This window comes from Octopus sinensis, linkage group LG21 (genome assembly GCF_006345805.1).
Source record: "Octopus sinensis linkage group LG21, ASM634580v1, whole genome shotgun sequence".
Lineage (NCBI taxonomy): Eukaryota > Metazoa > Mollusca > Cephalopoda > Octopoda > Octopodidae > Octopus > Octopus sinensis.
In genome coordinates, this window is record NC_043017.1 from 19791448 (window position 1) to 19818947 (window position 27500).

At 37.6% G+C, this 27500-nt stretch overlaps 1 protein-coding gene across 11 annotated transcripts in view; it reads right to left on the reverse strand.

The window, feature by feature from the left end:
* LOC115222805 (neuron navigator 2-like) overlaps nucleotides 1-27500 on the reverse strand; it is a 510687-nt gene that overhangs the window by 392983 nt on the left and 90204 nt on the right. For 6 of the 11 annotated variants that reach the window (XM_036511895.1, XM_036511901.1, XM_036511897.1 and 3 more), the window contains exons 1-2: nucleotides 24406-24890; nucleotides 13656-15999 (exon numbers count right to left, since the gene is read on the reverse strand). In XM_036511895.1, the coding sequence (XP_036367788.1) occupies nucleotides 13656-15999; nucleotides 24406-24529 (2468 nt within the window). In that variant the 5' untranslated portion in view covers nucleotides 24530-24890. Of the gene's footprint in view, nucleotides 1-13655; nucleotides 16000-24405; nucleotides 24891-27500 lie in introns of those variants that run through there. The other 5 variants (XM_036511900.1, XM_036511896.1, XM_036511893.1 and 2 more) reach the window with 2 other exon arrangements.

A 27500-nucleotide genomic window follows, 5' to 3' on the forward strand; every position in this document is an offset into this window, starting at 1 on the left:
TGTATATGTGTGTGTATGTATGCATGCATGTAGATATGTGTGTGTATGTATGTGTGTATGTATATGTATGTGTGTGTGTGTGTGTGTGTATGTATGAGTGTGTATGTATGTGTGTGTATGTCTGTGAATGTGTGTGTATGTATGTGTATGTATGTGTGTGTATGTATGTGTGTGTATATGTGTGTGTATGTATGCATGCATGTAGATATGTGTGTGTATGTATGTGTGTATGTATATGTATGTGTGTGTGCGTGTATGTGTGTATGTATGCATGTATGTACATATGCATGCATGTCTGTCTGTCTGTCCGTCCGTCCGTCTATCTGTCTATCAATCTATCTATCTATCTATCTATCTATCTATCTATATAAGATAAAGGAAATCAATTGGAAATAGCAAGCTGTAAAGATTGATATATCACAGATGACATAACTTGGTTAGTTGTACTCTGGGTGTGTGTGTGTGTGAGGCCACGTACATGACACACACACATATGGTGCACTACTAATGTTTATGTCTCGACTTATATTTAAAAACTACATTATATACATATATATATATATATATATATATATATATACACATATACACACACACACATATATATATATATATATATACACACATACACACACACACACATATATATATATAAATTCAAACACATTTATACACACTTACATACATTTATATATATATGTGTGTGTGTGTATATATATATATATATACGCACACACACATACATTTATACACACATGCACATATACACACATTATATATATATATCTACGTCTAGGATGTTTTGTATCAGCACAAAAATTAAACATTAACTACAGAAAAGATTCACTTGAAGTGTGAAATCGGATATTCATAATAAGTTTACTGACAATGACAAGGTCCCACTAGAGCGAGGGTGGGGGTGGGAGTGGTACAGTGAACGAGAGGCTGAGATGAACAGGGGGGGATGTGGTGAACGGGAGTGATAAAGTGAACAGTGGCAGATGAGGTGAATATAGAGATATAAGGTGGGTGTTGGAATTTCCTTCCTGCGTTGCTCTTATGCCTTGTATATTTACAATATAAATATATTTAAATAAAATATTTTTATTTATTTATTTTTTTTTTTAATTTGATGTTTTGGTTCCATTAATATATATGGAAAAAATAAAAAAGGCTAAAAAAATCTTATCGAAAAAGGGGAAAAAATGCTGAAAGACAAGAGGAGAATAGGATCGCACGAGTTACCTCCCTTACACTTAACAAAAAAATTATGTATTTAAGACAAAAAAAACGGTATTTCTGAAGAATATTTTAATTAATTAATGGGATTTAAAAATAGAGGCTGATTGTGATGGTGATGATGGTGATGGTAGTTGGTATTTTTTTTTTGGGGAGGCTAGTGACGGTGGTGATGGTGGCGGAGCTAATGTTGATGCTGTCGTTGTGGTTGTTGGCGGAGGTGGTGTTAGCTGACGATGGTAGTGTGGAGAGGCTAGCAATAGTCGTGATGGTAAGAAAGGGTGGTGACAATATGATGACGATGGTGGCGGTGGTGGTGGTGGTGGTGGTGGTAGGTAGGTGGTTGGGACGGTAATTGTGTAAAAGAGGACGGCGGTAGTCTTGGTGATTGAGGTGACCGTAGTGGGGATGGTGGTAGTGGTGGCGGTACTTTGTGATGGTGATTGTATGAAGAGGGTCTGAAGAGGATGGTGATAGCAAAGGTGGTGGTGGTGGCGATGTAGAGTTTGATTGCTGTAGTGGTTGGTGATATAAGGAGAAGATGGTGGCGATGGTATTGGTGTGTGAGAGAGTGTTGGTGATGTGATGAGGGGAAGATGGTAGTGTTGTTCTTGGTATTGAGATGGTGGTGGTGGTAACGCAGAGTTTCGTTGCAGTAGTGGATGGCGGTGTGATGAGAGGAAGATGCTGGTGAAGGTAGTGGGGGAGGTGCTGACGGTGGTGGTAATAGTGGCGAAGTCGTAGAGATAGTGGTGGTGGTGGTAGAGTTGGTGCTGATGGTATAGGTGATAGTTTTGCTGCTGGCGGTGGTGCTGGTGGCTGTGACAGTGGTTGTGTGAAGTGGATGTTGATTAAATGTTGAAGAGAGAGAGAGAGAGCGAGAGAGTATGAGAGTACGTGATGGGCAGAAGATGTTAATGATACTATCAGTCGTGATGATGGCGGTGATGGTCGTGGCAGGGTTGGGGAGTTGCATGAAACAAAACTGGTCAAACAACAACTGAAGACATTTGAGAGTTGATGGTAAAGAGATGAGGAAATGCCACTCCTAATGACTCACAACACACAGCTTCCTCAAGGAGCAACAACGTATTCTCTGGTATTAACCATTTAGAATTCAGATTATTCTGTGAAATGTAAGGGATTATCTATTCAAAATGCTTTGGATTAATCCTTCCTCATAATCTTAGCTTTGAGATTTTCATGATGTGATTGTTTATTTTTAGAATGGCATTGTAGGGTCAGTGTGAGAGGCTGGATCTGGCCAGTTTGAACAGAAAACAAGTAGAATAGTCCAGCCAGATCCTCCTCCTCCACTTCTCCTTCCTCTTCTTCTTCTTCTTCTTCTCTTCTCCTTCCTCCTCCTCCTCTTCTTCTTCTTCTTCTTCTTATAATAATAATAACAATAATAATAATAATAATAATAATAATTGTGTACAGTGCTCAGGTGCACTACAACTCATCTAAAGTGTATATATAATCAGGTGTAGTTTCAGCGGATTTCGGAAAGCATGAGAGCCTTAAAGGATGCAGTGTCATGGCAGTCAACCTTCTTCTTCTTCTTCCTTTTCTTCTTCAGGCTTAACTCCATGACAATGGTTTTTTTTTATCAAGCAACTAAGTTGCACTGACAGTAATCATCTCGGCTGAGATCAGCAATTAGCACAGGACAATGGTTTGGGCTATATTTATATCAACCTCTTTAAAGCCTGCACTGTTTATTTATGTAAAGTGCCACCACAGCGAGGACTGTAAATTCAACGAAACTGGTGTGGCTGGATGCAACTGTAAGACCAAAAGAATTTGCTGAACATGTAGGAATTTAATAGGAAGTCATAGTGGAAATGGCGGTGTAACTGCCAAAACTGCTGCTTTGGCGATGGATTCTCTGAGTTGAAAATGTTCACATGAAGAATCTAACAAACCTATCAAATTCTTTGGAATTTGAACGGTGGCTTCTATTATCGATTCCATGAGTGATAGTGGATACCTATGTCAACTAGAGTGGAGGCGCAATGGCCCAGTGGTTAGGGCAGCGGACTTGCGGTCATAGGATCGCGGTTTTGATTCCCAGACCGGGCGTTGTGAGTGTTTATTGAGCGAAAACACCTAAAAGCTCCACGAGGCTCCAGCAGGGGATGGTGGTGATCCCTGCTGTACTCTTTCACCACAACTTTCTCTCACTCTTACTTCCTGTTTCTGTTGTACCTGTATTCAAGGGGCCGGCATGTCAATCTCTGTGTCACGCTGAATATCCCCGAGAACATACGTTAGGGTGAATGTTGTCTATGAGTGCTCAGCCACTTACACGTTAATTTCACGAGCAGGCTGTTCCGTTGATTCGGATCAACCGGAACCTTCATCGTCGTAACCGACGGAGTGCTTCCAATGTCAACTAGTACACAAACAGGTACAAAACTGCAGCAAATATTTTTGTCATCTGATTCAAAGCGAGTACAAAGTGCAAGGGATTGAGAAAAAAAACCCAAAAGTCTTGGAGGTCGAGTCATTCAACTAAAATCTTCTTCAAGGCAGTGCCCCAGCATGGCCACAGTCTTATGACTGAAACAAGTAAAAGATAAGAGATAAAAGGCAGATATACAGATGCTTCCCGAAGCACGTGGTTTTAGGTTCAGTCCCAGATCACACCTACTGTAGTTTCTGGATGACCAATGCCTTGTGAGTAGATTTTGCAGATGGCAACTGAAAAGAGCCTGTCATGTATATATATATATATATATATATATATATATATATATATATATGTGTGTGTGTGTGCGGGGGGGAGGAGTGTGTGTATTTGCATCTGTTAGTCTTGATTTTGTGTAATAGTTGTAAACGAGTGCCACCGTCATACAAGCGGTGACCTTTGTTTCCAGTCTCCCATGAAAACATGTCCGGTCACCTGGTCATGAGGAAATATGAGTTTACTTGGAAACAAGGCGAGGGTTGGTGACAGGAAGGGCATCCAGCCATAAGAAAAGAAAATCTGCCTCAACAAATTCGATCCAACCCATACCAGGATGGAAAAGTGAATCTTAAAATAACAGCGACGAAGACGATGATGACGCCAATGAAGATGATGACGCCAATGAAGACGATGACGCCAATAAAGATGATGACGACGATGAAGACAATGACGCCAATGAAGATGACGACGATGACAATGATGGTAATGAAGACAATGATGTTTGATAACGATAATGGTGATTTGCATATGAACAAATAAAGACTAAAAGGTATGATTTGAGGCAGATGTGACTGTTATTTCTAAGCCAGTAGCAACCTGACAGAGGCACCCTCAGTGGCTGCTGCTGCTGTTAATCAATTGATGATGATGATGATGATGATGTCAATGCTGATAATGATGCAAGCAGCGTAAATCTATGATTTGGAAATCATGATTGAAGAAGAGGAGGAATTAGCAAACATTGATGTCTTATCTTTGAGGAATGGAACTGAGGAACACACCAGAAATAAATGAATAAATAAATAAACGAAGAAAAAGGGTAAATAATTAATTAAAAGAAATAAAAAAAAAAAACCTCAACAAATGATGTCCAGAACTGGAAATGTTGTTTTTGAGAAACACTGAAACATGATCAGGCCCGGGGTGGGGCGTAGATGTTTCCCCCCACAAACATCTTCTGTTTCATTTAAATAATGTAAATTTTTAATTAAAGTTATTTTTGTTCGTTACCCAATGGAATGTTTTTGCTAAACTCACATACACACAAACATGCATATACACACACATACATGCATATACACACACACACACATACATACATACATACACAAACACACACACACACACACACATATATATATATATATATATATATATACATACACACACACACACAAATGTATGCAAACATATATACATGCCCAAATGTACACAAACATATATGTGCAAACATGTCTACACACACACACACACACACACACACACACACAAACATATACAACATATAGAAATACACAGGAGGATATATGCACAAATATATGCAAAAATATGTACACAAACATATACACACATAAATATATATATACACGTAAACATGAATGGATGCAGGCACTTCTGCAAACATAAATATACATCAGAACATGTAAGCGTATACATATGTCCATATACATACTGTTATGTGTGTGTGTATATATATATATATGTATGTATGTATATGTATATATATGTATGCATGTATGTATGCATACATGTAAATTCATCCATTAATGTATGCATGAGCCCATGGGCACATGTATACACACATGCATGTGTTTATATATTTAAACACATGCACACAGCTGTGTGGTACAAACTTTGCTTCCCAACCACATGGTTCCAGGTTCAGTCTCACTGTGTACCACTTTGGACAAGTGTCTTCTACTGAAGCCTCTGGCTGACCAAAGCCTTGTGAGCAGATTTGGTAGATGGAAACTGAAAGAAGCCCATATCACACACACACACACACACACACACACATATATATATATATATATATATATATATAAAACTCTAGTATATATATATATTTCAATGGGTGAATGAATTATCCTATGTTTATCGTTAACATGGAAAATTCCTGATGAGAAGATTGCATCTTACACTGTTTATTCTATATATTGGTTATATATATATAATTTCTGCACATGAACCCGGAGTTTCTACCTTTGGATAGGTCGCTTCAACCGTGTTTCTGACGTGAAATTGCTACCCTGGTATCGGTTTCATTCGAATTTTTCCATGTTGACGGTAAACATAGGATAATTCATTCACCCATTGAAATATATATATATATATATATATCTCAGCCATGTAACCACATGTGCTTCGCTTGGACTTTTTTTTTTTAACTTCTCCAGACCTTTCCTTCCTTCTTTTTCTGATGAAGAGCCATGCTCAAAACATTATGCACCCACTCTTTCTTCCATCTTATACTGAGCTTTAAGCTAATCCATTCCATTTGTACATCCTCTTGACTTTGGTGGTTTTGTTACTTTTAATTTTCAATTTGCCTAAATTAAAAAAGACTCCGCCGGTTACGACAACGAGGGTCCCAGCTGATACGATCAACGGAACAGCTTGCTCGTGAAATTAACGTGCAAATGGCTGAGCATTCCACAGACACGTGTACCCCTTAACGTAGTTTCTCGGGATAATCAGCGTGACACAGAGAGTGACAAGCTGACCCTTGAAATACAAGTACAACTCATTTTGCCAGCTGAGTGGACTGGAGCAAACGTGAATAAAGTGTCTTGCTCAAGGACACAACGCGTCGCCGGGAATCGAACTCACAACCTTACGATCATGAGCCGAATGCCCTAACCACTAAGCCATGCGCCCTCACTAAATACATACCTAAATACATACATATATGTGTGTGTGTGTGTGTGTGGAGGGGCAGATGTCTCCCTGTCTTGACATCACATAATAGTAGTAAAATTATTGTCATACACGCATTATATATACAACAGGCTTCTTTCAGTTTCCATCTACCAAATCCTCTCACAAAGCTTTGGTTGTCCCATCATCTTGTAGCATCAAGATTTTGACAATGTATTTGTTTATTTGTAGAAAGGCATTGAAGGGTAGAAGTGAGAGGCCAGATCTGACCATTTTGGACATAAACCATTTGGGCTGGATGTGGCCAGTTTAGATGCTAAAGGACTAAATGTCTATAGCAGAAGACACTTGCCCAAGGTGCCAGAGAGTGGGACTGAACCCGGAACCATGTGGTTGGAAAGCAGGCTTCTTACCATGGGAGTTTGCTCATAGTAGTGATGGTGGTAGTCGTAATTACAATAGGGGTGGTACTAACAAAGAGTAAATACTATTGTTTTAGTATTAAAAAAAAAAACGGGGGGAGGGGTGGAAGGTGGGGAGACAGATATAAATATAACTGTTTTCTGAAGATGTACTTAAAAATCTTTAGTATTTTGTTAGAATGGCCATTTTTTTTTTTGTTTTTGGATTGTTATTTATTTTCTTAATTATTTATCTTTTTATTTTGAAAAGAAGAGAGACAGAGATAAGCTGGCAGAAATTTCTAGTGCGAGATATGAGAAGAAGAAGAGGTGGTGGCGGAGGTGGTGGTAATGAAAAACACAATCAGCTTAGAGGGGATTAGAGTAAATCTCGAAGAATAAGATGACAAGAGGAGGACAGAGAGATAAATGGCTGGATAGAAGGATGAGTGAGTGGGTGGATGGATGGATAGATAGGTGGATTATTAAGATAAGGGATGTGTATGGAGAAAGTAAAAAATAAAACTTAGGAAGTATATATATATATATATATGAATATAATACAACACACACACACACACACACATGATGGGCTTCTTTTAGTTTCCTTTTCCTTCTACCAAATCCATTCACAAGGCTTTGGTCAGCTTGAAGCTATAGTAGAAGACACTTGCCCAAGGTGCCACGCAGTGGGACTGAACCTGGAACTATGTGGTTGGGAAGCAAGCTACTTACCACACAACCATACTTGCGCTTACACACACACGCGCGCGCGCACACACACATACACACATGCATACACATATATATGAATTTATTTATATGTGTATATAAAATAGCTTCAAAGAAGTTACTGGCCATTACACAAACACTCAGTTCTGTATACACAATTACTTATAGCAGAAACAGCCATAAGCTAATGGAAGAAATTTAAGTAACTCATTTTTAAAAATTATAATTATTAATTAATTGAGGTTATGTCCTGTATTTTCTTGATGCTTTTATCCCAAAACATAAATACATTGAGTTCTAAGAACTGGTTATTAAAAAAAACAAAAAATGGAAAAATAGAATTTTGGGAAACTGAAGAAGAAATTCTGGAATTCAAGGTCAAATCTCATTTATTGAAGATGATTTGGTGGAAGAGTGAAATGGGTTCTACCATTCCTCAACAGCAGCAGCAGCAGGTGCAGCAGTGGCATGATGCTGATGATGATGATGGGGAAGGAGAAGAAGAGGGAGAAAAGAAGGTGAAGAAGGAAAGGAGAAGGAAGAAGAAGAAAGGAGGCAGAGGAGGAGAGCAACAACTAAGATATACTAAAGTAACAAAAAAAAGAAAGACAAGTTCTGGGAGCTGAGCCAGGCACTTTGGGAATTACAGACAGGCCTAATATACACACACACACACACACAGACACAGACACACATGTATGTGCACACTCTATTTAACACCAGCCTGGGTCCTTGAGTACTTTTAATGGAAGTACCTGCAAAGCAAGCATTTGAAGGAGATCCACAGTCCACCCCACCTCCCAGTCGACTGACCCCATTTCTTGTGTGGCCATTAACCATCAGATGCTCTGACAGGACGTCAACCACATCAGCTTTACAGAACTAGGAGTGCCCAGCATCGACCACAAGCACTTCCTCTTCTTTTCCTGAATAACTTCTAGAACGAACAGAAAAAATTTAGAAAACAGTTCTAAATATAGATAGAAGCATTGATGCAGGTATGGCTGTGTGGTTAAGAAGCTTATTATCTGACCACCTGGTCTTGGCTTCAATCCTGATGCATGGCACCTTGGGCAAGTGTCTTCTACTATAAGCCCTGGGTTGAATTTGGTCAATGAAAACTGTGTGGAAGCCAGTTATATGACTGTGTGTATGTGAATGTATATGGGTGTGATATATGTATGAGTGTGTCTGACCTTTTCTTGTTTATCTATCACTACTACCACTTTCGGTCATATTATGCGGAGAAAGTCCCTGGAGAAGGACATCATGCTCAGAATGGTCAGTGGCAAGAGAGGAAGAGGCCGACCAAGAACCCACTGGCTTGACACCATCAAGAGTGATACCGGAATGGACATAGCCAATCTGAAGGAAGCGGCCCAGGATAGAACTGACTGGAGGACACTGATCCAACGAGTAACCGATAGTCGACTACGACTGAGCGGCTAGATAGATAGACTACCACTTGACAACAGTGTTGGTTTGTTTGCATCCTCATAACCTAGCAGTTTGGCAAAAGAGCTGGATAGAATATGTTCTAGGCTTAAAAATAAGTACTAAGGATTTTTTTCAACTAAAACCCTTCAAGGTGGTGCTCCAGCATGGCCACAGTCCAATGACTGAAACAAGCAAAAGATAAAACTTAGCCTGTCGTTGTCATTAATATGGACTGAAAGTCTTCAGACCTCTATATTTTGGTTAAGGATGAGCAACCCCTAAAATAAATTTGTTTTTATATAGTGACCCTAGGGTAGATTATTACCTTGCAGTGGGTTCTTTGAAGCCTTAGACACGTAACTCTTTAGCATTCACATTACTTTGACTAATGTAATCGTTAATCACATTGTTTAGGATTAATCAAGCATCATCTTGTAGCATCAAGATTTTGACAATGTATTTGTTTATTTGTAGAAAGGCATTGAAGGGTAGACGTGAGAGGCCAGATCTGGCCATTTTGGACATAAACCATTTGGGCTGGATATGGCCAGTTTAGATGCTAAAGGACTAAATATCTATGCTCTTTCCCTGTGGTGTGGCTAGAGTTTGTGCCACGTGAGGTACGGGTCAAGATGCCTGGGGCATCTGTTCAAAGTCTTTGAATTCTGACCACAATAGCTTTGACAAAACTGGCACCAAGCTGTATTGGCTGAAGTTAGTGACCTTTCCATGGTAAAAAACATTGGTTGATCTACAATCATGGCCAAAAGTTTGGAACATTGTTTTGAAAATCAAAACTGTTATTGTTTTGAAAATCAAATGGTAAAGAAGGAAACTTTTCATGAACTCTTGAAATACTACTGTTGATCCCTAATTTTCTGTTTTGCTTGTGTGGACTCCCAAAAACTCTTACATGATCCCCCAGGAGTCATATGGATCATGGTTGAGAACAACTGAGTGAAACAAATAAATGTAAATTGGAAATAAATCAGGGATGAGTATCGTTGTTACTTTTTATCTCCAGGTTGGGCTTAACCCCTTTGCTACTAGGTCTCTTTTGAAATATACTACCCTTAAACAATTTACTAAAATATGTAATTTATGTTTGGAATATAAATTAACATGAATTAGCATGAATGATGGAAGAAGGTTTTAATTTAGATCACTTTAAATAATGAAATTTGGGGCAGTTTCAAGGAAGATTGCATCAAGGGGATTAAATCTAGATTAATCCTGAAACTATAAATAGAATCACAATAATTCAACTTGATTACATTATTATCTTCTTGTCTTTCGTCTTTATTTATATTTAGTTGGAATACAAATGAAATCCATCCATCCTTCCATCCACTCAGCCACCACCTTTTTAGAAGTGTGTATGTGGGTGTGTATGTGTGATTTGTAGGAATGTGCGTATTTTTTTATTTTCTTTTACTTGTTTCAGTTATTTGACTGCGGCCATGCTGGAGCACCGCCTTTAGTCGAGCAAATCGACCCCGGGATTTATTCTTTGTAAGCCCAGTACTTATTCTATCGGTCTCTTCTTGCCGAACCACTAAGTGACGGGGACGTAAACACACCAGCATCGGTTGTCAAGCAATGCTAGGGGACAAACACAGACACACAAACATATACACACATACATACATTATATATATATATATATATATATATATATATATATATATATATATATATATATATATATATATATATGTATATATATATATATATATATATATATATAATATATATTACATATATACTTCTTTCAGTTTCCGTCTACCAAATCCACTCACAAGGCATTGGTCAGCCTGAGGCTATAGTAGAAGACACTTGCCCAAGATGCCACGCAGTGGGACTGAACCTGGAACCATGTGGTTGGTAAGCAAGCTACTTACCACACAGCCACTCCTGCGCCTATACTCCTCGACGGGTGGCAGCAGCCGCCCACCTTAATACACCGGCACCCCGGGTTCCCCGTGTGGCTTTTAGAAGTGTGTATATCTAGGCATTAGAAATGTGTCTATGTGTTTTTTTTTTAGAAGAGTGCGTGTGTGTAAGTGCGTATCTTGGCATTGGAAGTATGTGTGTGTGTGTGTGGGTGGGTGCATGTATCTGTGGCTATTAGAAATACGTATGTATCTCTGGTTATTGCAAAGAATCTCAGAATAAACAGATGAATAATCAAATGTCACCCTGCCACCCCCATACTAAAATCCACTTGAGATGACCTCAACCTTTAACTTGGCTTTTCCAGTTATAAGGTGTGTAAAGATTTTATTTCATTCAGCAGAAAAAGCAAGGTAAAAGGCAAGGGTCAGTGGTCCTAATAGAAAACCCATACAAGGGCCACAAAACTTGGGGTGGAGTGGTGGTGGTGGTGGTGGTTGGGGCGATGTTATAAAGAATGACTTAATAAGAAACTTTGGCATTATTCATTATTCATCATTATTCAATTGTCCAGTTTTCAAGATAATATTAGATGGTGGTGGTGGTGGTGGAGGGCACAACCCCTAAAAAGGTCAGTGAGTTTATAAAACTCTACCAGCCAGCAATTGTAGATTCAGTGTTTTCAGACTTTCTCAGATGAATGAGGCTGACCTATCAAACCAACATTTTCTGAACTAGAAGGAAAAACACTTCACACACACACATATGTATACATATATATATATATATATATATATATATATATATATATATATATAGATATATATATATACATATATATACATACATATATATATACATACATATATATACATACAAATATACATATATATACACATACATATATACAAATATATATATATATACATACATATATACAAATATATATATATATATATACATACATACATATATACATACACATACATATATACATACACACACATATACATACATGCATATATATATATACACATATATATATATATATACAGGGTATGATGGGTAAACTAGTACCATTTTATATTTTTAATTTCGTGCATGCGCATTGTTTGCTTTTGATTTTGTCAACTACACAGTATAGTAGGGTCAGATGGGCACCGTCTGTGAGAAAAACAGCATCATGACGCAATTCATTCTGCTAGAAATTTGTAAATGACATGCTCTAGTGCTTAGCATTTGCACCGGAAGCTCCATTATGAACATTTCAGAATGTTTGGGTGTCAATCTTAAAACAGGTACCAAGAGTAATAAAAATCAAAGATCCAGTCAACATCGTCAGGTTTGGAGTGATCGCTAGTGATGGCAATGTTATACCTCCATTCATCTTCCTACACAGCCTCAGACTGAACACAGAGTCCTACATCAAGTGCCTGGAGGAGGGAGTACCCTGGGTCAAGAGGGTGGCTGCTGGAAGACCCTATGTCTGCGAACAACCAATTTACTGAGTCTATTGGGAGGACGTTTCTTGTGGCACCAGCACTAGTGAGGTCACTAAGTTTTCACAAGACCTTCTCAACTGAGTGAAGGATGTGAAAGCATGATACAGATACACACACACACTGAATACATTGAATTGTTTCACCTTTAATGATCTATTAGTATATAGTCTCAATAATTATTTTGGAATTATTACATATTAATCTAGAATACACACACATACATACATACATAAATGCATGCATACAATGAGATATTATTTCTAAGAAAGAAAAACTCAATACATGTGTAGACTGGAGATGCATTATGGAGATTGGAAGGTTGACTGTTTCACAATGGCCATTAGTTTCATCTTAGGTTGGGGATCCTCAGACTAGTGCTGAACAGAGAAATGGATATTGTACTTAAAAGGGGTGAGATTGGCTTCAATATCTGTTCATTGGTCAGTCTATCTGCCTGTGTTTACGTATCTAAAACATGTGCATGCTCATTTTTTGGTCAAAATCTTAATGTTTTTCTTCACAAAATCGCAAAAGAATAACAAATATCTTTATTCTTTTCTTTTCTTTTTCTTTCACTTTCTTTTTTTTTACTCTATCCCATAAAAATGGCACCCCTTTGTTCAACATTCAAGACTCCCTAGTTTTCATTTCCAAAGGGCTAAGCGACTTTAAATGAAAACAGTTTCTGCAATTGTGTCGAAGAGGATGTATAAATATAAATCAGGAGAAAAGGGAGAGAATGTAAAAAAAAAACTAAAAAACTAAAAAAAATAAAATGTAAAAATACAGACAAAATAACAATATTTTTCCTTTCCTTTCAAATCTTTAAAAATAAGAAATTGTATCGAAGAGCAAACAAAAAATATTGCAAATCCCTTCTTTCCTTCTACTCTTTATAGATAAAAATTTTGTCACAAGGAAGGAAAATTATTACCAAAAACCAAAAAAAAAAAAAAAAATGAAAAAAATAATAATATATAAAATAAAAATATAAACAATTTAATAAAAGAGAACAGAGAACCATTGTCTTGAGTGAAAATGCTTGAAAACAAAGAAATCCTAAAAAGAAAAAGAAAGAGAAATAGTTTAGTAAGGATTTTTTACCTGTCGTAATCCAAAATTCCGCTACTTTTCTGCATGCATTCTTTAACTGCTTGCATTCCTTCACGGAATCGCTGTTGTAACCGACGAGCGTACAGTGATGCACCTCCTTCGCTTAAATATCCACTACCCATATCGTCACATCCTCGGCTTCTCAGTATATCTCCGTCGGATACGTAGCCGGATATATAGTCATAGGTATCCAAATCGGATGCGTAGTCGCTTTCTAGAGCGCTCTGACCCCCCGATGACATCGCTCTCTTAATGGAACTGGAGCTGTAGTAACCCCCTTGGTCCATGTACGACCGGTTCATACTGAGCCGACTCGACCCACTCCCACCACCGCCGCTGCCACCTCCGGCGTACAGAGAAGTTGGTACGGATATTCCCGGGATATGAAAGTTTTTGTTTGACGATGTACCAACATAACCCCTGAAGTAGCCATACGGCATGGCTCTCATGATCGGGGGCATAGGTTTGATATCCATCGTCTCCCCAGCATCATCGATAAATGTAGTCTCCTTATTGTCTTTCTCCAATATCAGAGTCTCTTTACCAGATTTAGAAACAGTCTCAGTTCGCACCTCTGTGTCAAATGTGGTCTCGATCTTTTCACCATGTCTCGGTTGAACAATTGCCACATTATTCGCTGGTTTCGCGAGCTGCGAACTAAGAATTTTGACTCCAAGACGAGGAGAATTGGTAGAACTCGGAGTTGGTTTTTCGGCTGCTATTAACTCCTCGTAATTGTTTGCGTGTGAAGGATAACCTTCATTTTGGCAATGACTGTTCAAATGATGCTCTTGACTTTGGCTATCGTCTCCAACAAGGCTGTTTTCCTTGACAGTGTCCAACTTTTTAATAGCCTGGCGCTGTAGAGCAGACAGATTGGTCTGAGTATTTCCATCGACTTTAGCCACTGGTGGGAAAGAATTTGGTGTCAGGGAACGAGTTGGTTTGACAACATTTACACTTTGGGAGATAGCATCGCTACGTTCGGCACAACTTAAGTCTTTGTCCCGGTTCTGTTGATGTCTGTGGCTACTACTTCGTTCGGACTCATAACCAACTGCAGGCACAGTCACTTCTACGTAATGGCTGTTGGATTTGCCCGGGATACCTGTTTTGCCTACCATGGTTGTGGGGCTGAGGCAACGAATATTCTGTCCTTGGACTGCAGCTACCTGTCGGATCGTCGGAGAATTTACAAGACAGGGTGGATCTCCGTCTCGGTAAATATGGGAATCGTAGCCGTCCTTAGCTGTAACATTATCACTTGGTATACTGAGCAACTGTTGAGATAGTTGCCCTTCATCTGGTAGTGGTGGTGGGGGAGGTTGGTGGATATTTAAATTCTGGCGGGAACTTTTCGAAGACTGTCTGTTCGATAAAGAAGGCGCCAGTAGTTGTGTGTGTCCTCCTTTGCTGTGGTCACGCACGGCTGATGGCACTTTGACTTTTTCTTCTTTGCTGCTACTTTTTCCTTTTGGTTTTGGAATGCCAGTTGATAGTGGAGGTATCTGTGAACCCGGAGAGGGTTGTTTGCCAGCTTTAGCACCAGATTTCGGAATCAGACTGGTAATTTTTGAATTCTTCTTAGAACTGTTAGATTCATCATCTCGCTTTGATTCATTCCTATCCGATTTCAGGTTTCCAGAAGAACTCTTTTTCCCTGGAGGGGGAGAAATTTTACGTGACGTTGGCGCCGATTGATTCGAATAATTTGGACTCGGGGTTCGGGGTGAAGGTGAGGGTGTGCTTCGTTTCGAAGTATTATCATCCGTAGATAATCCAGCAGAATCTCTTTTCGCATTAAATGTACGACCTAATCCTTTTTTAGTTATCTTACTTGATAGTTTGGGGCTACTCGATCCAGTGGGAATGGTCAGAGAACCATTTTCCATTGAACTAGAACCACGAGCGCTATTGGAAGAGGACTTGTTGTCGCTGACCGTTTCTTGCTCACCACGAGACTGTGGCAAGTTACTTGCACTGTTGCTACTACTGCCGCTACTGGAGCGGGACGGACTCTTCACAATGCCACTTCCTTTAGCTTTTTCTTTTTCTTTGTTGAAGAATTTAAACTTATCAAGCATAGAGTTCTTGTTAGCTGCCGGTGTTTTCTGAAAGGCACACTTCGAGGACTGTGAAGGAATAGCTTGGCCAGTATTTAGTGTAGGGATTCGTCCAGGCTGTTTCTCAAGTCCTGAATGAGGTGCTCGGTTGCTCAATATTTTACCCCCAGGTGTCGGAATGTTTGAAGGAACTGCAGAAGGGGAGGTTGCACGGTTGGATATACCGTCTCTTGCATTGGCGTTGTTGTTTCTTACGATAGTAATGGAAGAACCTGCAAGACACAAGAACAGAAAAAAAAAAGGTAAATAAATTGTGTAAGAAAACACAAATAAAAAAAAAAAAAAATATTAACAAGGAGGAAAATAAGATTGTTTTAATTGGTTTACATTAGCAATTTTATGTTTTTTACACTTTTATCTTCTTACTTGTTTCAGTCATTAGACTGTGGCCATGCTGGGGCACCACCTTGAAAAATTTTTAGTCGAAACAGAAAAGATTGAGAAATACCAGCCACTGTAGAATGAGATAGGAAAGTTATGGGGGAAGAGGAAAGTAATGGTGATACCAGTGGTAATTGGAGCATTAGGAGCAGTTTCTAAGGGTTTTAAAAAGCATATTAAGAATATTTCTTTCTTTACTACCCACAAGGCGCTAAACACAGAGGGGACAAACAAGGACAGACAAATGGATTAAGTTGGTTACATCGACCCAGTGGTAACTGGTTCTTAATTTATCGACCCCGAAAGGATGACAGGCAAAGTCGACCTTGGCGGAATTTGAACTCAGAATGTAACGGCAGATGAAATACGGCTACGCATTTCGCCTGGTGTGCTAACGTTTCTGCCAGCTCGCCACCTTCATATTAAGAATATTGGAGCTGCTGTCAGGCTCGAGATGATCCAGAAGACAGCAATGTTGGGTACAGCTCGAATTCTAAGGAGAGTACTGTCTCTTTGGGTCACAGGAGAACGCACTACTTGAAACCTTTGGTGATTTGTTGTTGCCTGCTTTCAAGTAAAGAACAACCTGTAATTGAGAACTATCCGAGAGTCTTTCATAATAACAATAATGATAATAATAATAATAATAATAATAATAATAATAATAATGATAATGATAATAATAATCAGATGGGTAGTCATGATGGGTATACTGGGCTTCGTATATTTTACCCTAGTGTCACTTTGATGGCATGCAATAATGGTACAAAAAGTCAGGTTTAAGGGCAACAGCAGTGGCAACGGGGTAGGGGATGGGGCTGAGGAGAGGGTTATAGTTCTACTAAGAACAATGACACAGACAGACAGACACACACACACACAGACAGACAGACGCATGTGCATATAAGGAGACACATCACAGAAGAACAGAATGGAATAAGCAGAGCAAGTGCACACACGAAGATGGAAAGTGTGGTTGAAGAGGTCACAGATGTGTGACGAAAGATTTCTGGACAATGGACATGGGTTAATAGACAAGTGAAGAATGAATCTATAGTGTGTGTGTGTGTGTGTGTTTATTTGGCAAAAAAAAAAAAAAATGACCATCCCGAAATACAACAATATTTGTTTCAATACACGGTTTCACATCAGGAATCTTACAACACAAATTGATAAAAATGATAATTTAGCGAACAATTCTGTCAGCTCATGGCCTTACGTGTTTCAGCAATATGAAAATTAAGTATACGGCAGTGAGCTGGCAGAATCGTTAGGACACGGGGGAAAAATGCTTAGCAGCATTCTGTTTGTCTGGCATTCTGAGTTCAAATACCACTGAGGCTGACTTTGCTGGCCTTGTGCCAAAATTCGAAAGGAATATTAAAATGAAGCATAAAAGCAAGAATGAGCCAGAAAAAACACATTGATTGTCATGGCTACGCATAGCAGAAGGTAAAAATATATTTTGAGGACTGACTAATGAAAAATTTGTGAATATTTTTCAAGATTATCAAGGTGAAAAAAAAAAAAGAAAAAAAAAAGAAAAAAAGAAAGAAAAATAAAGTAGGAAAAAAATAATGAATTTTTTTCTTTTTTTTTTTCGAAATTTAAATAAAAGAACCAAAAATCCTCATTGAAAAACGAATTTTTAAAGTAAAGAAGCTGAAAGTGTCAAGAAAATATATTGAGATAAGCAAAAGTGTATAAAAAAATGTATTAATACTTAAATGGGTAACTATCTATACAGTTGTACATATATACATGCTTGTGTGTGTGTGTATATATATACATACATACATATATATATATACACATATATACACACACACACACATGTATATATAATTGTGTGTATATATGTATATGTTAGTATGTGTGTGTATATATATATAATATATATATATATATGTGTGTGTGTTTATACAACATATGCATGTAAGTATATATGTGTGTTGATAAGCATATATGAATATCTCTCTCTCTATATATACATATATATATATCTACATACATAAATTTAAATAATAAGGGTAAAAAATATGTAATATATATGTATATATACATATATATATATATATAAATACGTATATAAGTGCATGCATGTATATATATATATATATATATACATGTATGTATATATAAATGTGTGTGTGTGTGTGTAGGTGTATAAACATATATAAACAACACGAGTGCAAACACTTATTCAGAATGCGTTTTTGAGCATATGTGCATACGTGTGTGTGTGTGTAAACTGATAAAACATCAGACAGAATGTAATCAATAAAAATAGTGATAGGTGTTTCCAATATTTTATGTATGTCGATATATTTATGTGTAGGTCTGTTTCATGCGTGTATATGCGCATTTATGTGGATGTGTGTAAAAGGTTAAGAATGATCTATAGACACACATACGTATGACATAAGACACACATGTACACACGCATATACATAAAATTATGTAGTGTGTGTGTATAATATATATATATATATATATATATATATATCTATATATATAGATATATATGTATATATATATATATATATATATATATATATATATATATATATATATATGTATGTTGTATGTTGTCTGTATGTATATATATATTTTGTATATATATATATATATATATATAATATTATATATTGTATATATAGGGAGAGAAGAGAGAGAGGAGAGACAGATATCAACACATTTTGTAACACTTTTGAGTTCTGAAAACAGAACATAATTCTATCTTGATCATGTGCTGCTGCTGCTGCTGCTGCTGCTGCTACTACTACTACTACCACTACTACACACTACAGCTGCTGCTGGCTAATTTGTTTTGTTTTCCTCCTTACTATCACTCTTTCTATAATTTGTTCTAGGTGGGACAGAATTAAGGAATATACACACACACACATATTATACATATATACAGATAAAGGGTGAAATATAATTAATTTATATTAATTCTTCTTTTACCATAGTTGAGTTAGAAATACTGTTGCCTGTGGAGACTTATTTTTGTAGTAAAAGAAATAGTAACCCTTTGACTGCTATTTCTAATATTTTCGGTATGTGGCTTAAGCAACTTGTTGCAAAAAACCCTTATTATTATATATATATATATATATATATATATCTACTGCAGCCTCGGGCCGACCAAAGCCTTGTGAGTGGATTTGGTAGCTGGAAACTGAAAGAAGCCCGTCATATATATATGTATATATATATAGATGTATGTGTGTGTACATGTTTGAGTGTATGTGTGTGTCTGTAACGTTTTACACACATCTAATGACACCAGGACTGGTTAAGTTTTAGCTTTTGTAAATGCAATGAAAAGGAAAGTAAAAAGTTTCTATTTACACTTTAAAAAAAAAACTTTCATTTAAGTATTTCATAAAAAATTTTTAAACTTCTGACTTCGACTAGAAAAAAGAGAAGAAAGGAACCTCCCGCATAACACAGAGCGTGGAGAGACACTGTTTTTACATGCAACAGCTAAATATAGCACTGTGTCCGGTTGGACAATGATCATTTAGAGGTTGATATACTCTTTTACTTGTTTCAGTCATTTGACTGTGGCCATGCTGGAGCACCGCCTTTACTCGAGCAAATCGACCCCAGGACTTATTCTTTGTAAGCCCAGTACTTATTCTATCGGTCTCTTTTGCCGAACCGCTAAGTGACGGAGGCATAAACACACCAGCATCGGTTGTCAAGCAATGCTAGGGGGACAAGCACAGACACACAAGCATACACACACACATATATATATACATATATACGATGGGCTTCTTTCAGTTTCCATCTACCAAATCCACTCACAATGCTTTGGTTGGCCCGAGGCTATAGTAGAAGACACTTGTCCAAGGTGCCACGCAGTGGTACTGAACCTGGAACCATGTGGCTGGTAAGCAAGCTACTTACCACACAGCCACTCCTATGTCTATGGTGATATGGTGATAAAATAATAAGTGCATGGAAGGTGGTGAAGTAAGGATTGAAAAAGAGGCAGACATATTGTAAATCATCATCATCATCATCATCCTCATCCTCTTCCAACGTCCGTTTTTCCATGCTGGCATGGGTCGGACTAAATCTTATAAAATTCAGAAGGTTTCTTTTTAAAATTGACAAACATGATGATGGAAAAGGAAGGACTATAATAACGTAAAATCTAATTAGGTGTCTCTTTATGAAAGAATTGGGTAATGATCACCTGCAGATTTCCTGAATGTGTCTTTGGTGGTGATGGTCGTGGGGGATTGGTATTTGTCATTTTGGGAACTGCAGGCTCAGAAGAGAGTGCTACAGTATGGTTGCCCATCAAAGACTAAAACCAATTTGGAAAGAATTTTCAAAACATCAAAAAAGGTTAAAGAAATGACAGGCACGGGTGTGTGGTTAAAAAGCTTGCTTTGTAGACACACAGTTTTGGGGTTCGATCCCACTGCACAGCACACTGGGCAATTGTCCTCTACTATAGCCTTGGGCCAACAAATGCCTTGTGAATGGATTTGGTAGATGGAAAACTACTGGTCATGTGTGTATATATGTATGTATGCGTGTGTGTGTGTCTCCTTGTGTTTGTTCTTTCCCACTGTTTGACAACCGATGTTGGTTTGTTTGCATCCCTGGAAATTAGCAGTTCAGCAAAAGAGACTGATAGAATTAGTACTATACTCAGAAAAAAAAAAAAGTACTCAGGTTGATTTGTTTGAGTAAACTCCACAAGGCAGGGCCCCAGCATCACTGCAGCCAAGTGGCTGAAACATCCCTTCTTTAGTCAATCCTGCAGAAAGCTCTTGTACGAGCTACACTACCATTTAAAGGCCAGGCTACCCCCTTTCTTTCCTTGGGATTGTAAGCATGATCAAGATTATCTACTTTGCCTTTTTTAGACCACGAAAAACTACAAGGGGGTGCTGAAAAGTTCCTAACTTTAAGGGTATTGTGAAAGGCCTGATGGGGCCCCAGCCTTCTGAGTTTCTTTTACAGGGATTCGAAAAAGCGCTAGGAGAGAAGACAGAGAGACAAAATAAACTAGCAAAAAAAGATTTTTCTGGATATATATATATATATATATATATATATATATGTATGTATATATATATATATATGTGTATATATATATATATTTATGTGGTATATATATATATATATATGTATGTATATATATATATAATATATATTATATATTGTATAATATGTATGTATATATATATATATATATATATATATATCATATGTATGTATGTATATATATATATATATGTATATATATATATGTATGTATATATATATATATATGTATGTATATATATATATATAATATATATATAAGTGTATGTATATATGTTTGTATACATAGGGGATTATAATCCTAGCTGTGTCATCTTTGTATTCCATCTATCAATTGCCTGCATGCAAAAGTTATGTTCTAAATGAGAAGCTCACATAAACAAGTTATTTTGAGATGATTCCTCAAGATGTACATGTGGCAGATGATCTAAAAGTACATAATTATTATGAATTCACGATACTTGCATTATTATCGATATTTGTATTCGCAAATGATTGTCTGCACTGGAGACAGATTCTACGTAAGGGGATGGAGCGAGAGAGAGAAGAGGGACTGAAACCTGCCATCAAAGAAAAGCATGCTTGAAGAACGGAAAACTCAGTGGCACCAGGGAAGAATTTCTTCAACTGCAGTCACTGTATGCAAGACTGCCACTCCCATGTGGGCCTCTCTACAGAAGATGTTGCACCATCACCTCACCAACTGATGCAAATTCTACAGGCTCAGATTTTAGGTCTCTTGAGACCACCGGATGCCTCTCTCTCTGTATATGTATATATATATATATATATATATATATATATATATATATATTATATATAATATATATGTATGTATATTTAAATGTATATATATATATATATATATATATATATATATATATATATATATATATATACTGTTCTACGTCTTTATATAAGAAACTTTGTCAAGATGAATACCGTTGTTTGTAACTTTCAGTCATATAATCCTGTTGAATAAGATACACTGAATGATGTGTGTGTGTGTGTGTGTGTATAGGTATGCTGGAGTTGAAACTTTTATATACAATGGAAATTATGCCAGCAGTGTGGAATGCATGCCAATTCTTACAGACTGGAAGATTAAAGAAAATTGACCAGATATCATTATCAAAGACCATCAGGAAAGGAAATGTTTGCTAATCAATATAGTAATTCCAGTAAACACACACACACACCACACACACACACACATACTTACAGAAATGTTTGAATACATATGAAAGAACCAGAAAAAAACTACCCTATGTAAATATATAGATCTGGAAACTGAGATAGCCAAATTATGCAGATTAAAAACAAGACCAACCCTCTCCTCATCATAACTGGTGGCAAGGGTATGATAAAGAGAGATGTAGACAGACAAACGTGTGTGTGTGTGTGTGTGTGTGTGTAACCCAAACCTCCAGGATGTAAACACAACACACTAGAAATGGTACTAACAACCATGGCATACGCATAGAGCAGAATAGTTTTAACATGACTGCAAAAAAAGGGAGAGAAAAAAATTTGATGAATAAAAAAATTGTGCAAAAAGAAAAACACAAAACAAAAGAAAACAGCACATGTAGACGAGGAACACAGAATTGTGTTCAGCTGGAGCAGTGAATGTATGAAGCTGGCTTCTGGTCTTAACTGACTGGAGGTGTTCACATGTACATGTTTTGTCATAGGTAAAAGATCAGAAGCCACGAGGGCCAGTGTCTGGTACTGCACCAGGGCATTTATTATTATTACTTTAATTAGCCTCTTCTTTCAATTCTGATTCTATTTTTCTGCTGTGAATGTCAAGAAGACACTCAGCAAGAAGATGCTAATGTAAATAATGATGATGATGATGATGATGATGATGATGATAATAATAAAAATAAAAATAATAATAATAAAATAATTATAATAAAAATAATAATAATAATAATAATAATAATAATATAATAATAATAATAAATGCTCTGGCGCAGTACCAGGCAGTGGCTCTCATGGCTTTTGATCTTAACTGATTAGAAGTGTTATCATGTACATTGTTTTGTCTTGGTATAAAAGATGGCCTACAGCAAATATTCTGCTCAATACCGCAGATTTGCTTGTCAGTTGTTTGACCGTAACCAGTTGAGCATGTCCCTTAGTGGCTGACGATATGTGCATCTCTAATTGCAAGCAGAAGTAATGGGGGAGCATCATAGCTATGCGTTGTGAGGGATTCTTTGGGGTCTGAATAATTCACATGGGTGTTTCGTTCAACATCCTTAAACAACCCTCGTTCAGGGGCTTTTTGAGTGGGATGGGTTACTTAACTGAAAAAAATTCTAACTGGGCCCCACCTGCAAGGTCATGCGCTGTTTATCTTGATATGAGATCACCCTGTTGCGCACATATGGTTGTGATGCATGTGCCTGGTGTACCCTTATCAGACGGGTAGTCATGATGGGTGTACTGGGTTTTGTATATTTTACCCCAGTGTCACTTTGATGGCATGCACTGCTCTCTCACTCAATAATAATAATAATGATAGTACTCTCTGCTATAGACACAGGGTCTGAAAGTTTACGGAAGGGTCAAGTTGATTACAATGACCCCAGTGTTCAACTGGAATCTATTTTATTGACCCCGAAAGGTTGAAAGGTAAAGTCGACCTTGGTAGAATTTGAACTTAGAACGTAAAGACAGACGAAATACCTATTTCTTTATTGCCCACAAGGGGCTAAACACAGAGAGGACAAACAAGGACAGACAAACGGATTAAGTTGATTATATCGACCCCAGTGCGAAACTGGTACTTAATTTATCGACCCCGAAAGAATGAAAGACAAAGTCGACCTCGGCGGAATTTGAACTCAGAACGTAATGGCAGACGAAATACCGCTAAGCATTTTTTGCCTGGCATGCTAACGATTCTGCCAGCTTGCTGCCTTAATAATAATAATAATAATAATAATAATAATAATAATTATAAAATCATCACATGTAATAATATCACCAGCACCATAATAATTCTGTATAAGTCTGGGATACTCAAAGAAAGCTAGAAATAAGAATATTTAAAGACTAAACGAAGGGATGCGTTGAGAATAATATAAAAAAAAAAAAAAAAGAAAGAAAGTAAAGTAAGAAATTCAATCAACAAACAAAATGGCCCCTACCATTATTTGGAACTTGAAGAGAAGAAAGATACAAATTAGTTAATTCTTCATTGGATCCAAAAATGTCCTTTTCGAAGGAAGACATCATGATATTATAAGGTCCATTATTAGGGTAAGTCTCCATATTTTCTATGTATGCGTATATATATATATATGTATGTATGTATGTATGTATTTGTGTTTAGTATGTATATATACGGTGTGCTAAGAAATACTGCATCATCACATTGAGCAGCACTAATTATCAGAAAAAGCAAAAACAGAAAAATGTGTGTAGATTGTAAAAGAAACTGAAATGAAAAACGAAATTAACGTAAGTGTATATATCTGTGTGTGCGTGTGTGAATATATGTGTGTGTGTGAGTGTGTGTACATCCTGGTTGTTGACTTCATGTTGGTCAGCTGTGTGTGTGTGTGTTTGTGGATGTATGCGGTGCTAGCTGCTAAGTACTCCAAACACATTTCGAGAGCTTAGCTGATGTAACAATTAACACTTAGTGTGGGTTGAACAACCACAGGAACAACAATAGCAACAACAACAACAAAAAAACAGACAAATCAAACAAAAACAACAACCAATGACAGTGATATGTTAACAACAACAACAACAATAAAGAACAGCTTATCAGACCATCAACATTTCCTCAACTTCCAGTCAAAAAAACAAAAAAAAAACAGTATATATATATATGTGTGTGTGTGTGTATATAAATAAATATAAATATATATAGGAACTAGGGAGAAAAGTTTGTACTAATAAACAAAGCAGGACTTTGAAGAAAGTAGCCTGTAGCATTTGGAAAATGGTAAATGGGAGAGAACAAGGAGCAAGATTTAATGAATGTTGAAGAGGAAAGAAGGAAGATGAAAATTAATATGAACTGCTTTAACCTTTCCCTAATCAAATTTCTTAACGAAGAACACACTGGCTAATGAAAATGTTTTTGAAAATTATTATGAAGTATTTTCAGTGATTTTAGTTGTGATTATAATAGGCGCAGGAGTGGCGGCTGTGTGGTAAGTAGCTTTGTTACCAACCACATGGTTCCGGGTTCAGTCCCACTGCGTGGCACCTTGGGCGAGTGTCTTCTACTATAGCCTCGGGCCGACCAAAGCCTTGTAAGTGGATTTGGTAGACAGAAACTGAAAGAAGCCCGTCGTATGTATGTATATATATATATATGTGTATGTGTGTGCGTGTATGTTTGTGTGTCTGTGTTTGTCCCCCAAGCATTGCTCGACAACCGATGCTGGTGTGTTTATGTCCCCGTCACTTAGCGGTTCGGCAAAAGAGACCGATAGAATAAGTACTGGGCTTACAAAGAATAAGTCCCGGGGTCGAGTTGCTCGACTAAAGGCGGTGCTCCAGCATGGCCGCAGTCAAATGACTGAAACAACTAAAAGAGTAAAAGAGTAAGTCTTCAGCTTGACTCAAATGACGGTAAAGGATCTTACATAAAATAAGGATGGAAAGGACCTTTTTTTTTTATATTCGAATACTGAAGACATTGAGACAAACTTTAAATTGAGATTTAAAAGGAAGTAAAACGAAACTCAGACTTGTCTGGCTGTTTTGATCTTAACAGACAGATACAGGCATGGCTGTGTGGTAAGCATTACGTGGCAGCTTGTGGAAAGTGTCTTCTACTATAACCACAGGCCAACCTAAGCCTTCTCAATGGATTGGTAGATGGAAACTGAAAGAAGCCCATCGTGTGTATGTGTGTCTATCTATCTACCTGTCTATCTATCTATCATTCTATCTATCTGTCTATCTATCTATCTGGCTGTCTATCTATCTGTCTGTCTGTCTGTCTGTCTGTCTGTCTGTCTGTCTGTCTGTCTATCTATCTATCTATCTTCTATCCACCTACACACACACACACACATATATATATCATCATAATCATTTTATGTCTGTTTACGGTACTGGTATGGGTTGGAAGGGTTGAGAGGAGGTGGCAAGCCAGAGAACTGAACCAGGGTCCGCTGCCTGATTTGGCATAGTTTCTATGGCTGATGCCCTTCCTAAAGCCAACCCCTTTACAGAGTGTACTGGGTGCTTTTTATGTGACCCCAGCACCAGTGGGGTCACCAAATAACTTGGCTGGGAGAGTGAGTTGCGCTGAGGGAGTGGTGCCAGTTGATAGGTTAAAGTATAATAGAGGGACAGAGATAAGTGCCTTACTATAGAGGAGGTATTTGGCTACCCCAGTAGGAAAAGAAAGGAGAGGAAGAAGAGATAGAGTTGGAGAGAAAGATAGAGACACAGTGAGAGAGAGAGAGATAAATAGATAGATAAATAGAGAGAGAGAGAGAAATAGGTTAGTATTGGAGATGTATTAAGAATTATCTACAGGATACAGAGGGGGTGAATATAAGAAGTGTAGAGGGGATAGAGGGAAATACACACACACACACACAGATATATACACACATTGTGGAGGCGCAATGGTCCAGTGGTTAGGGCAGCGGACTTGCGGTTGTAGGATCGTGGTTTCGATTCCCAGACTGGGTGTTGTGAGTGTGCATTGAGCGAAAACATCTAAACCTCCACGAGGCTCCGGCAGGGGGTGGTGGCGATCCCTGCTGTACTCTTTCACCACAACTTTCTCTCACTCTTTCTTTTGTTGGCCTGCTCGCTTAGCCAGTGGGGTGGTGTCATTTGAAGGCTAAAAAACAATGTGAAGCGCATTGTGACCAGCGATGTGTAGCAACATCTGATAGCCTGGTCGGTCACGGTGATCACGGTGACATAGATAAATTAATAGACAGAAAGATAGATAGACAGATAGATAGATATAGACATATGGATATTTATAAAATATATCTGACTTCTTCAATGATAACGATTTTCAATGATTTCAGTGGTAATACTGATATCAATCTGTTGGCTCCAGCCTAGTCCAACAAAGCAGCAGTAATACAAGCCACAAGCCTACACTAACCACTTCTTCTTGAAGAAAAGACCATGAATGCTCAAAGAGACTGACAGAAACTTCTACAGAAATATGAAAGAAGACCTCAATAAAAATGGATTTAACAAGAGCTCAGTTGGCTTTGTTTTTGAATAGACCGAGTTCAAAAGTAAAGCT